The 12,410-nt window shown below is 35.4% G+C and overlaps 1 protein-coding gene across 8 annotated transcripts in view; it reads right to left on the bottom strand.

Annotated features, from left to right (window-relative positions):
• Positions 1 to 12,410, bottom strand: part of TRPS1 (transcriptional repressor GATA binding 1) — a 238,118-nt gene that overhangs the window by 181,786 nt on the left and 43,922 nt on the right. For all 8 annotated transcript variants that reach the window (XM_037502531.2, XM_037502521.2, XM_037502565.2 and 5 more), the window contains one exon: positions 8,738 to 9,666. In XM_037502531.2, the coding sequence (XP_037358428.2) occupies positions 8,738 to 9,666 (929 nt within the window). The remainder of the gene's footprint in view (positions 1 to 8,737; positions 9,667 to 12,410) is intronic.

The raw sequence follows: 12,410 nt of genomic DNA, 5'->3' as shown, positions 1-12,410 counted from the left end.
GCATCTTTTGCCCTATAAATAAATGACTATACAGCCATTCACTTGTGATTAGTTATATAGAAACACACAACATAACCCATTAAAACATAAAAAAGAACAGAGTTTAAAATGTTTTTCACTGAGTTCAGGTTATGATGGCTTTTCATTCCATTTTATCCTTAATGTTAAAAATTATTCCTTCCGAGTAGTATATTTTATGGTTTCCATTCATAATTTATTTACATGTCTTTTTACAAAAATGTTTCTTTGTTGAAGTAAAAAATATAAAAAATAGCCTCTTTTCAAGGTCTTTAACCTCAATTTATTTCTTTCCTCCTAATAATACGGAACAAAAACTAGTAAGAATAATGTCTGGAAGAGTATGTCAAAGGAAATGCATTTTAAAGCCTCAGAACTCTTAAATGACACTTTAGCACATGTACTTATTTTCAATGGGACAAAAAGAGTTGTTTGAACTAAACACAAACTCTTCCTCAGATGTGGTTCATTTTCAAGTACTATAATTGATAGCAACAGAGACAATTAGGAGGGTACTAATTTAAGAGGACTTGAGGTTATGGGCTGATAGTCAAAAAAGTAAAACCTTCACAATAAAAAGCTAAGTTGTTAAAAATCACTGTTCAAAAGCCAAGGTTACAAATAACTTGAAGAAATCTGTAAAGGCTAATACTGGCTGACAATCACTATAGTCAGAATCAGCATGCTAATCTACACAGGGAATGTTTCTGCACTGCAGAATACTAAAAAAAATGCTGCAGGACGTAGAATGTGGCTTAATGATGTACCTTTGATTCGTTCATGGCAACTAAATGTTTAAACTTCTCACTAACAAATTTATCTAAAACAAAGCAATCATGTCAGTCTCAGGCTATTGTAGCCTATGTCTGTGTCACTATTTATTGAATAACTCCAATAAAAACTCTTCTCATTTGTATTTATAAGAGCCAAATATTTTGGGGGGGGCAGGAGGGATAAAACTTAAATTTCTATAAGGGACACATCTAAGAGTAAAATATTGCACAATCTTAATTTTGAACATTTTTACTATCAGTTTTTTGGATTACAGTAACAGATCATTACCCCAAATTATTATTTTTTTTATCATTTTACTCGACATAATACTGAAATGATTCCCTATGGTAGTTTGGAATTTGGGCTGATAGAATACCAATAAACCTTTGAGTTAGCCTCTCCATAATTTGGAAAACAATCTTTTAGAAAGAAAAATGCAAAACAGAAAATGCAATGCAAGTAGATATAAAGCTAGCTGTATTGTGCACAGCAGTCTTCCTCTGCATTTAACCTGCTGTCACTGCTGGCTGATAAAAGTGAAAAATAAGAATTGCATTTTTTTTTAGCATGTCATGTTATGTCTTAAAACTCTTGCATTCTAAAAAATAAATAAAAGCTAAATAGAAAGTCAAAAAAAAAAAGTAAGAATTGCAGGTGGTGAATAGTGTCAGTCGGAAAACAAAGGGTCGAATCATTGTGGAACAGCCATTCTCCAGGATACCTATTATGTGCCCAATACTGGGGATACACAAAGAAGTGACATATTCTAATGTCCCAACAAACCTGTGTTTTAGTACAGAAAGCACACAAACACAGCGGGAAGTGTCCTGCTATGGAGAGATATACCAAGTGCCATCACAACACACAGGAAGAGAACCTAACAGTGTTCCAGAAGGAGGTGATAACTGAGCTGTGGACAGGTGAGTTAGTATCTGAGACGAGTTTCAAACGCAGGGATCACGTAAAGCCTTTGTAGGTGCTCTACAAAATGAGTAGAGCATGGAGCAGGGTAAGCAGGCAAATCGCTCTCGGAAATGTTGAGGGAAATTAGGGGGAGGTGCGAGATAATTTGGAAAAAATGAAAGAGTCCTTACTTACTGATATAACTAAATGATGTACTTTTTGCAGAAAGTAGACCTATACTTCCTACAAAATGTAGGAAGATGGATTTAGATGAATTTCAAAATATTAACAAAAGTATGGAGGGAGGCAAGGGGAGAGGTAAGAGGGAGCAAAGGATGGATAAAGGTGGAAGAATAGAGAAAAAGAATAGAAAGGAAAAGAGAGGATGAAGTGGAGAGAGAGGAAGGGGTTAATGAGAAGAGAATAATAGAAAAAAGGCAACAGAGAAAGAAAAACAGTAAGGAAAGCATTAAGAATTTACTAAGTAAACATTAAGGGTAGGGGCAATAAAAGAATAAAGAAGGAAAGATTGAGACAAACTATTCGATTAATTGCAAAAAAAAATCCAGAGTAACTTTGCTATGTTCAGTCTGACTGACTTGAAAATGGGGGTACAAAACACAGGAAGGGGAAAAAAGGTGGTTTAGGGAAGGAGATGAACAACTTTAGCTTTATACATGGAGGGGAGGGATTGGGGTCAAAATAAGGGGGTTACAATTGTATAGGGAATATAAAAATAAAATTTATTTTAAAAAATATATATATATGTTGACTTTTAGTGGATTATCAAGGAGCTACCCGTCAGCTGGAAGAACAGGTCTTAGAACACATCATTGTTTATTATAAGAGTCTCAAATATGTTACTGGACCCATGAAAGATGCAAGTGTTCTTTAATCATAATCATACATCAACAGGCCATCTGAATATTAAAGAACTACTGGACAAGTCAGCTATTTCTGAATCTCCAAGTTCCTCCCAGATGCCATACCTCCCTCATTTTCAGAATCCAGTGAAATGACCAGCTCGAAGCCAGGCTGAGGTATGCCATACACTCAAATTAGACACTCTAAAGGCATTCCAGTTTTCTCTCTGGCTCCACACCCATTCCTGCACTTACTCTTAGGCAGAGGATAAAACTTTAATTACACAGCCTTGGAGAATATAAACGGGAGCTGGGTACATCTCCTTAACATGTAATTTTCATAGAAAACCAACCGTGATTGTGCCTAGTAACTAGAAGAGCAAAATATAACTCTCATACCATATGTTAAATCATAAATTCCTAAAACAAAGCCTTATCCATGAGGAAAAATGAGTTAAATCAATATGTGAATAAAAAACCCTTAATTTGAGGATTAAAACATTGCATCCTTAATTGATTACACCAAAATTCTGCCCTGACTTACTCTATCAGAAGAAGTTTCTATAGCAAAAGTCCCAGGGAAAATGAATCACAAGAAATTTAAAAAAGATAAATTGGCAAACTCAGTTTTCTTTTCAGTGATTTCAATTATAAGCCTATTAGGTTCATATAAAGTAGCATTATACACCATATGGATTGGATAAGAAACAATCTCAAAGAAATCACTAACACTTCCAAATTAAATGAGATTTGGAGAGTATGTATCAAACAGCACCAGTTCGTCAGTATTGTGTCTCTTGATTTACATGCATTCAGCCTACATTCAGTCCCAGATTTGGGAAGGCCATATATCCTAGTAGTTGTGGGGGATTCTGTAACTTACCCACCCTGGTTTACATCCCATCCACACACACCTCCACTCTCACCCCTTATGAAACTGTGATGTTGGGCAGGTAACTTTAATTCCTCTATGCCTGTCTCTTTTTTTTCTTTTAAATGGACATAATGGTAGGGTCTACTTTAAGGGTTGTTATAAAGAGGAGTTAATTAATACATATAAAGAGATTACATCCACATATGCACATAACAAACCCTAAGTAAATGTGAGCTATTATTAGAAGTGAATCCAAAACTAGGGGAAAAAAAGATTTATGCAATTTTGATTTTGAAATCTAAAGATGAAAGAAGTATGAATCAAAATAAAAGTAATAAAAAGGTCATTTCTACATATGACTTCCAATTAAACATTTTTTTTTCAGATAGTCTGAAAATGCACAATACTGACAGCGAACTTTGGAATCATATGATGAAGAATTTAGGAGCACTATGGTCCAATGATTCTTGGAAATAGATTTCATGAAGGAATCAGAAAATGAAAGGGAACTACTTTCTTTCTCCAAACCTTCCTGGGGTTAGCACATTACTTCTGTATCTGCTCTTCTAACAGCTGCATGTATGCTGTAATTACAATGACCCAAGAAACAAAAAGCACTGAATAATCTTGCTGACTTGATATGGTTAGCAGAGCAGGCCACTTGAGGATAAAATTTTTATTAAGAGTTGAATCATGCTAAATTTGATTGGCTGCAATGATAACTACTTCTTTCTCTAAACATTCTGCCTAGAGAGAAATAGTGAAATTCAAGAAAGTGATACATGTTATTTAAATGATAGTAAATAAACTAAAATGATTTTTAGTGGGATTGACAAAGCGGGATTGACATCTATGGTAGTGAGCCTCATGTAACAAAGCAAAACGGAGATTTAACCATCATGCAGGGAGAGGGAATACTGAGGATGGTCACACTGGTTGACTCTATCCTGATGGTTACATTATCCAGCTCAGCCATCTCCACTGATGAAAATAACCTGGTAAATGCCATAACTTTGCTTTGCTTTATGGCCTTAGGGTGAGCATATGTTTTATTTTGCACAGTTTATTACTTGTTAAAGAGACCCAGTCCTGAAAATAAGTACCAGTTCATATGCCAAACATCCTATATTCTATAGACAGTCTGAATTGATTAAAGTCTCATTCACCAATTTTTCTAAAATGTAACTATCCTCTACTCAGAAAAACAAAGAAACAGAACCTGCAAGATCTACAACTTCCCTCCTATTCCAGATCAAAGAAAACTCCAAGACAAAAATAAATATTTGGAAGCAAAATTCAAGAAAAGTCAAAATACATCAAAATGAGATTAAAGTTCCCTGATTTTTTTTTTCTTTCAGTCAAACTAACCCCCTGTTCAAATGAATACACTGGTGCATATTAAGGCTTTATAAAGTTCATAGAGTTAAATATGTTGAAAATACAAAGGATGACTTCCTATCTCTAAAATCAGTTCTTCCTGCTTCTAACACGACATATTGTGCAACTCTGATAAAAATATTTATACAGCAGAAATGTAGTGCCCCAGCTCAGACACAAGACACTCACTGGTAAGTTAACAGATTCTTCCATTAACCTCAGAATTTCATTAAGGACAAAATGAATTTAATAGCTGGAATGTGACTACTTTCCTGGAGTTGTGAGTAATGCAGAATAACAGCAAAGGTTTACTAACTATATGAAAAGCCACATATACATCGTGAGCATTTATAGCTTAAACACGTTCCCGTGGGAAGCACAACCTGACAGGATTCGGACTTTTATAACCTGATCTGAGAGTTAAGAGCTCCCCCATAAAGATGACGCAAAAGCCCTAATGCACAGCACATTAAGCCCTAATGAAACAGCCAAGTCCCTGTTTAACAACGCAGGCCTCTATTCAATGATGGTTTAAATATAAGCATAATAAAGCAGATTAAAAAGAAAGAAGCTGTAATTACTTTTTGAAGAACTCAATCTCTTGTCCTATTATTGGCCATAGGTGAGTCTCAAAGGCTGAATGCAGGTAGTATAAATTACATGGAAGTCTTGCCAATCAGGCTACATCCATTATTCTTTTTAAAATGTTCAGTAAATTAATTGGTAAAACTGGCAGGAAAAAATTAAAAGAAAACTGAGAAATTAACATTCTGGTCGAGTCAATTAGCTCTAAGCTAGCCACGTCACGTTATCTTGTTTTTCTTGGTAAAGAATTGGTTTCAAGGTGTGTAGGGGTGGGGGGAGGTCATGGGGAAAGGAAGCTGAATCCAACAGACTCAGAAAAAACTGTGCTGGTTTTATGATGACTCTTTAAAGTGAAGCCATCATCCAGCTGGGGCTCTGTCTACTCTGCAGTACAAAGAAACGTGGTTATTTGACACTATTTTTTTTAACAAATTTGTAACTTTTTGGCTTTGTTGTTTGTAATAAAATTTACACAGGAGAGGCGATTATCAGTACAAATATGTCTAAACCTTAATTATTCTCCCAAATACATGTCAAATAATTTGAACTTGGAACAAGAAATCTTAAAATTTGTTTAAGTTATTTTTTTTCCCAACTGTATAGCTCATGTTGACACTCAGTTCAAATTATTTAAAACCACCCATGTCAAACCAAAACATAGATCAAAGCCACAGAGTTCTTAAGTCCTCAACTTCTGGCTTCTGTTCCTTTTTTCTTGGCCTAAAATGTCATAAATCTATCATTAACCACCAACTGTCCTGAAAGTTAAAACGAAAAAAGCTGGTTTAATTGAAAAAGATTAATGAATTGCTCATGTATTACTTCAATTAGCTTAAATTATAGATTTATATAAATAACTCCTGAAATTGAATGATTTTTTTGTCTGAGATGCTCTTATTTATCAAGGTCTTTTTATCAGAATACACACAGCCATTAACTTTCCATAAATTTCTGACAAAACTGCATTAAAGAAATCCTACAGTCAGCATTTTATCTCAAACAGCTTTTAGTCTCCTCAGTTCAAGTGGCCAGGAAAGACGCTCGAAACAGCATTTAGCAACACAAACATGTGTGAGTATAAAGGGGAATTTCAGATGTGCTTTTATTCAGCATACAGGGAAACTGTTCAATATTTATTTCAGCATAAAAATATTAATAAGTTACTTATCTTTGATGCAGACATGACTCTGCATCAACATCTGACGTACAGGCAAAGTATTCAAGATTAACATTTGGCCTATACGTATATTTTATGTTCTCTTTGTTAATTAAAGGAAGTTAACTCTTTTTAGACTTGTTTCTAAATCCCATTGTTTCTTTGAAATAATCACCCACTTTTCCCCACAGATTGCTTTTTTCTATTTATAGCCATATTATTTCTCTTTGAAAAAAAAATTGATCTTAACAAGATTATCTTCCTGCATGCAATTTCCTACCACTTTTTTGTCTTCTTTACTGTGTGCCGCTGCAAGGATTTAGTAGACAGCAGTGGAGGATCAGCTGTTTTATTTCTAGTTCTATTAGTTCAAACTCAGATAGCTCACACATCTGTTTTATTTCTAAAATCACTGCCCAGGAAAAGCGTTCAGCTCGTTCTACCCAAACATAAACTTTACTATAAATAACTAAGGACCTAACAAATAACTGTTTGGGGGAAATGGAACTGTGTTTAAAAATCTGAATTCTTCCGAAGTCTAGGCCTTCGTAATCTTCATTTCAGAGCCTTCCTGACAGCCGAGATCAGCTTCCCTCAGAAGTTGTCCCCAGAGTGAACAAACTGAAACTTCTGCCGGAAATCCAGGTATTAACATCATATTACTTGCTAATTATAAAACACCATTTCACATACTGACATTATTCACTTCTAACCCTTTTATCTAAAACACGTATTTGCTTTCCAATCATAGTTTGACAGCAGAGTGTATCTGACATAAGACAGTGAAATGATCTTTAATAAGACAGCAGTTCAAAGCATGTAGCTTTCATGCATAATAACTATGTTGGCTTAATTTGCTACTCCACAGAAAATCATTCTATTTGTGGAAAGTCACAAAGTAAGATGGAATTTTTTAAGAGAGCTTTACAAAGATAAAAATGGCTTTTTAAGAGTTTTTCTTTATCTCTCCTTTAGAATGGTAAGATTGCCATTCTAACATTTAAAGGACTTAGGGATTTTTTTCTTCTGAGTCTTCTTACAAATATTGCAAAATGTTCACTACCTGTTATTTATAACCCCCTGGCCTGTCTTTCTTAATTGGCACTAGGTCAATAGAGAGATGTGGAGCAAATGTGCTGTAGCTATTCAGTAGATAAAAATGACTGATATTTTAAAGGATTTAGTAGGTCAAATAAGTGTGATATAATTTCATTAGTTCTCTGGTTCTTTTAATCAGTCCTAAAGAAGGTTAATATTAAATCTAATATGTTTTGAAATCCCCTGGCTTAATAATACAATAAAAATCTACGGACTGTAACAGAAACTCATACACTTTCTCAAGTTGATCATGAGTTTCAACTACTCTCAAATTGCTAAAATGAAATGAATACATTTCTTTAGACACAGTTCTGTATTTTACTGTATTTGAAATATTTTTTTTATCTCATATAGGCCATAAACTAAATACAGAAGCATACATAAAAAAAGGTATACTAGTCTTATTAAAAGTAGAAATGTCATAGTTAGTAAATTAGTAAATTATTATTATTTTCTCTAAATGCAGAAAAGAATGCTTTGTTGGCAGGCACCAAGGTCATTCTGGTGTCCCTAGTACTTGCAATCACAGTGACTTCTGTTTAATCAATAGAAAATTTTATTTTTCAAATTTTCATTTGCAATTATGTTGCCTTTTAAGGAGTATCTCTGCAACTGTTCTCATGACCCATATTTAGTTCAATTTGAGGTTGGGCTGAGTATAAAACCAAATTCTAATATAAAACACTGGAAAGACACTCACTGGAGTGAAAACTATGGCAAAATCTAAAACTAGCACAGAGCATGAATTATTATCAGGTAGAACCATAAAGATTGGTGTCATTTTGAGAAGTCTGTAAAAACATCACATTACCATGAAATATGCCCAGAAATAAGAAGCCTGGTTAATCCCAAGAAAAAGGGATTTTTCCTGACCTGACAGAAATACTTGGATTATTTCCCAACAGGAGAGCCCAAGGACGACTCTGAACACACACCTGGATGACAAGGTGATGAAGTGTGTCTTTCTCTTTTGCTAGATCTAACAGGCTGCCTTTTTTGGTACCAGGAGCTAGACTTAAACATGCACATATGAATTCCCAGCTCATCACTAGTAACTTCCCTGCACAAAATCATATGACAAACACAAACCTGTACATCATAGGTCCCATTTAGTAAAACAGGCCTTGAAGAATTGATGTCCTGCAGCACACCAGAAAGGACAGAACGGTTGACCTTCTGGAAGTCTTTGGAATGGCTGAACTGCACCATGTTATGAAGGGCCAAGATTTTGCTGTCCAGCTCAGCATCCTGCCTGGTGCGGTTATGCAGTCCTAAGTGATACTTTCGGAAGTGCTTAATCAGATCTGTGGGGTCGTTGCCATAGTAACCGTATCCACAGATATTGCATTTAAAGTCCTGAAGCTCTGGAGACAGAGGTGCCGGGTCTGGGTTGTCATTTGCCAGTACGTCACTTTTGGATTTGTTCAGTCTTACACCCCCATCTGAAGGCACTTGTGGGATTTTTGAGGCCACTGAAACTGGGCTTGAGCCTTGACAGTTGGCTTGACCACTCTGAACTTGCCCTGTTTCCTCAGTAGCCTTTGGCGACATCTTAAGATCTTCCTTTGTCTCCACTGAGTCCCCGGATGGGGTGCAGGCCATATCTTGAGGGTCATCTGCCTCTGTACTTTGAGGAGACTTCAAGGGCTCACAGACTCCCCCAGCAGCTGGAGATGAGAAAACCAACATATTTCTCTCTGTCACCTCATCGTGTGGAAAGGAGGGAAGGCTTCCTCCCTTACTGGGGCTTTCATAATTGAAGCCAGCCTTCTCAGTCAGGACTGAGCTTTTTAAGTCCTTCTTACTGCTAGAAGATGAATCTTGGACATGCAAGCTATGTTCCTCCTTATTATTTAGTTCTGCAGCATCACTCTGATCCGTATTTTCTGACATCTGATCTGCAGGAAATTCTTTGTTCTTTCCAGATACCTTGCTTTCTGTACCTAGAGGCTCCAGGGTCTGGCCCTCGCCTTCGCTAGCAACGTTTCTCAGAGGGGGGTTCTTTTTCCGGACCATATCTACAAAAATACAAGGAAAAGAGAGTCACAGGGTTATTTTAAAGTTTCATACATGTAACTGATATTAGAACATTTAACGTATTCTATTCAAGGCTTTCTGAGATGCATAAAAACTTGCCTCTAGAATAAAATAACTTATTTTTTAAAAATAGCAAAAATTTGAGACTAAACAATTTACAGTTAAAATTGCTTATGTCACAAGAAATAACTATTGTTTTAAATGCTTTATGAACACCAAAGGGTTCATTATGATTACTAACTCTATCCTTCCTACCAATTATATTTCTTGCCCAATTTCCTTCTTCAGTTACAGTCAATGATATATATAAATATATAGGCGCCTCTATATTTATGCACATTACACAGTTTATAATATGGATATGTATTTATACAATACATTTTTATACATGTTTTTTAAATGATATGCATGTGTGCATAAAACAACATAAATTGAAACTCAATGTTACTAAACACTGTGCAACCAGATACATAGATCCAACTAAAATGTCCTATAGTCCCATAGATAGAAATAGCATATTATGAACAGAGAACACAGCTACACAACTTTCAGGAATAGAGGATGACAAATGTTTTCTTTCTGCCCTATAGACAAAGCTCCTTAAGCCCCAGATGCCGGTTGGGGGTCTCGCATGAGTCAACAGGAGGGTCTGACACACACCATGCTGGTCAGCCAGGACTCCATCCAGCATGCAGTGAACTTAGCTGGGCTCAGGGTTTCAATGTACAGCCTGATGGAAATGGCACTAATTCCACTATTGGGAGCACACTGCAAGTTGACTTAAGCAAAATATTGAATTGAGCCCTAAGACACTGCCATTTTGTAGTTCAAAATGGCAAAAATGAACAGTATCCTACATGTCTTTCAAATTAGTGGTATCAGTGTGTATAATTAAAATAAGAAGGCTATGACAAATTCCTCTTGTGGAGGTTAATGAATCAGAACTCTAAGGTCCTAGAGAGATAAGAAACAATTTGTATTTTGTCAATTAAAGAATGCCTTACAAAGGCTAGTCAAGGAGTGAGTTTTTTGACCTCTGTTTCTTAGTCTTCACTCATTACCCCAGAGTTTCTGAGGGAAAATAATCTACCTGCTACTGACTAATAAAATAACCTTTTTTACTAGCTGACTCTGCCACAAGGACAGATTTAAGAGTGAGTTGGACCATGATTATCTAAGATGTTCTGGGAAAATCCTAATTAATGATATGTTTTTGTCATTTTTGTCGAAATTTCTCATAAATACTGAGCAACCACTCTGATTTAGGGTGTATGGGTGGACCTTTGCTTCCAAGAAGTTGGTCATGCAAAAATTTTACAATGTGAATCACTGAACCAAAAAAGTGCACAAGCAAGAGTATCAGGAACCATTTATAAGGTAAAAATTCATTTTGTTGAAAGTGTTAGAATATTCATACTTCAGAAAGTACACTGTTCTTCTCATACACCGATGATGTTAGTCATTAAAAACCCATGAAATTATTTTTTGGACCAAAAACAGCAGAAACACGAGGTGAAGCACTGAAATTTCAAGCGAAAGTGATGATTTTGGAGTAAAGTAGAGTGGTCCAACCTCTGGGGGAGGAGAGGAGACACCTGGTCCTCACATTGGTGTCATTACCAATAGGCCCTGAAACTAGTTAACTGAGCTAGGTAGTCATCGCTTAAAAGTGGGACATGGGTTAACTCATTTTTTTAATGATTGCATTTTAATGTCCTATGTGTTGTTGTCGACATTTAGGAGACCCTCTATTCCTGTCTGAAGTGGTGTGACTCAGGAAGTTGTACCAGCTCTTGAGAGACTGGAGGGAAATTTTATTGGTTTTCAACAAAGGGAAAACTAAAATTGAAAGGAATAAAAGGGAAGCTTAAGAAATTGCTTAAAGTATCAGCCTGAGCAAAAAATAGACAGTTTTTACTTGGACTACAGAAAAAGACATCCTAGTTTACAGAATACCAGTCACTATATACAAAAATGTGAATAATTGTTATAGCATCTCTTGCTGTTCCTTCCAGAATGTCCTATTTGTTTTTATTTTTCCCATTCTACATAATGTCTTTAACTACTAAAATTAATATTTCTTTGGAAAAAGCTGAATAACCGTATCACTTGTATTTTAACATCTGTCCTTCATGTAAATAAAAGTCTAAAAAATGATGCACCAAAATGAAATAAATGAGGTTGCACAGAAAAGGCAAAATTTATGTATGAACGGTAGGATTTGTGAGGATGAAATAATCGAATTCACTAAAATCATCCTTTCATGAAAATGAAAAGAAAATAGTTGAAATATATAGTCAAGGTGATCAGCAAAAGAGCAACAATTCACATAGCAAGGGACCTAAGATAAAATACATAAAAGTGCATAAATATAAGTATGCTGATATTTAAAATATTAACCTATTTTTCAGAACAAAAAATTGGATCTTGCTGATTTATTGTGATCACAAAGGAAAGCAATGGATCAGATTAAAAACTATTCAGCCAGCATCTACAATGACTGAGAGAAAATATTATTTAATTAAATTATCATCCTTCTAAATTTCAGTTCCTTCTTCCACCCAATAATAGACCTTTAGAGACCATGACTCACTGCTTCCTTGTGCTGAATACAGCCCTTAATAATATACATTGCAAAGAATGCTAAACTTCTAAAACTTCAAAGAAGTATCAGAAAGGTCATTGGGTTTTATTTTTGTTGTGGGGGAAGGGGCATGTTCCTTTT

The sequence above is a fragment of the Talpa occidentalis genome, unplaced genomic scaffold (genome assembly GCF_014898055.3).
Source record: "Talpa occidentalis isolate TD23 unplaced genomic scaffold, MPIMG_talOcc4v2.1, whole genome shotgun sequence".
In the NCBI taxonomy this organism is placed as follows: Eukaryota; Metazoa; Chordata; class Mammalia; order Eulipotyphla; family Talpidae; genus Talpa; species Talpa occidentalis.
This window is presented reverse-complemented; position numbering and strand designations above follow the sequence as displayed.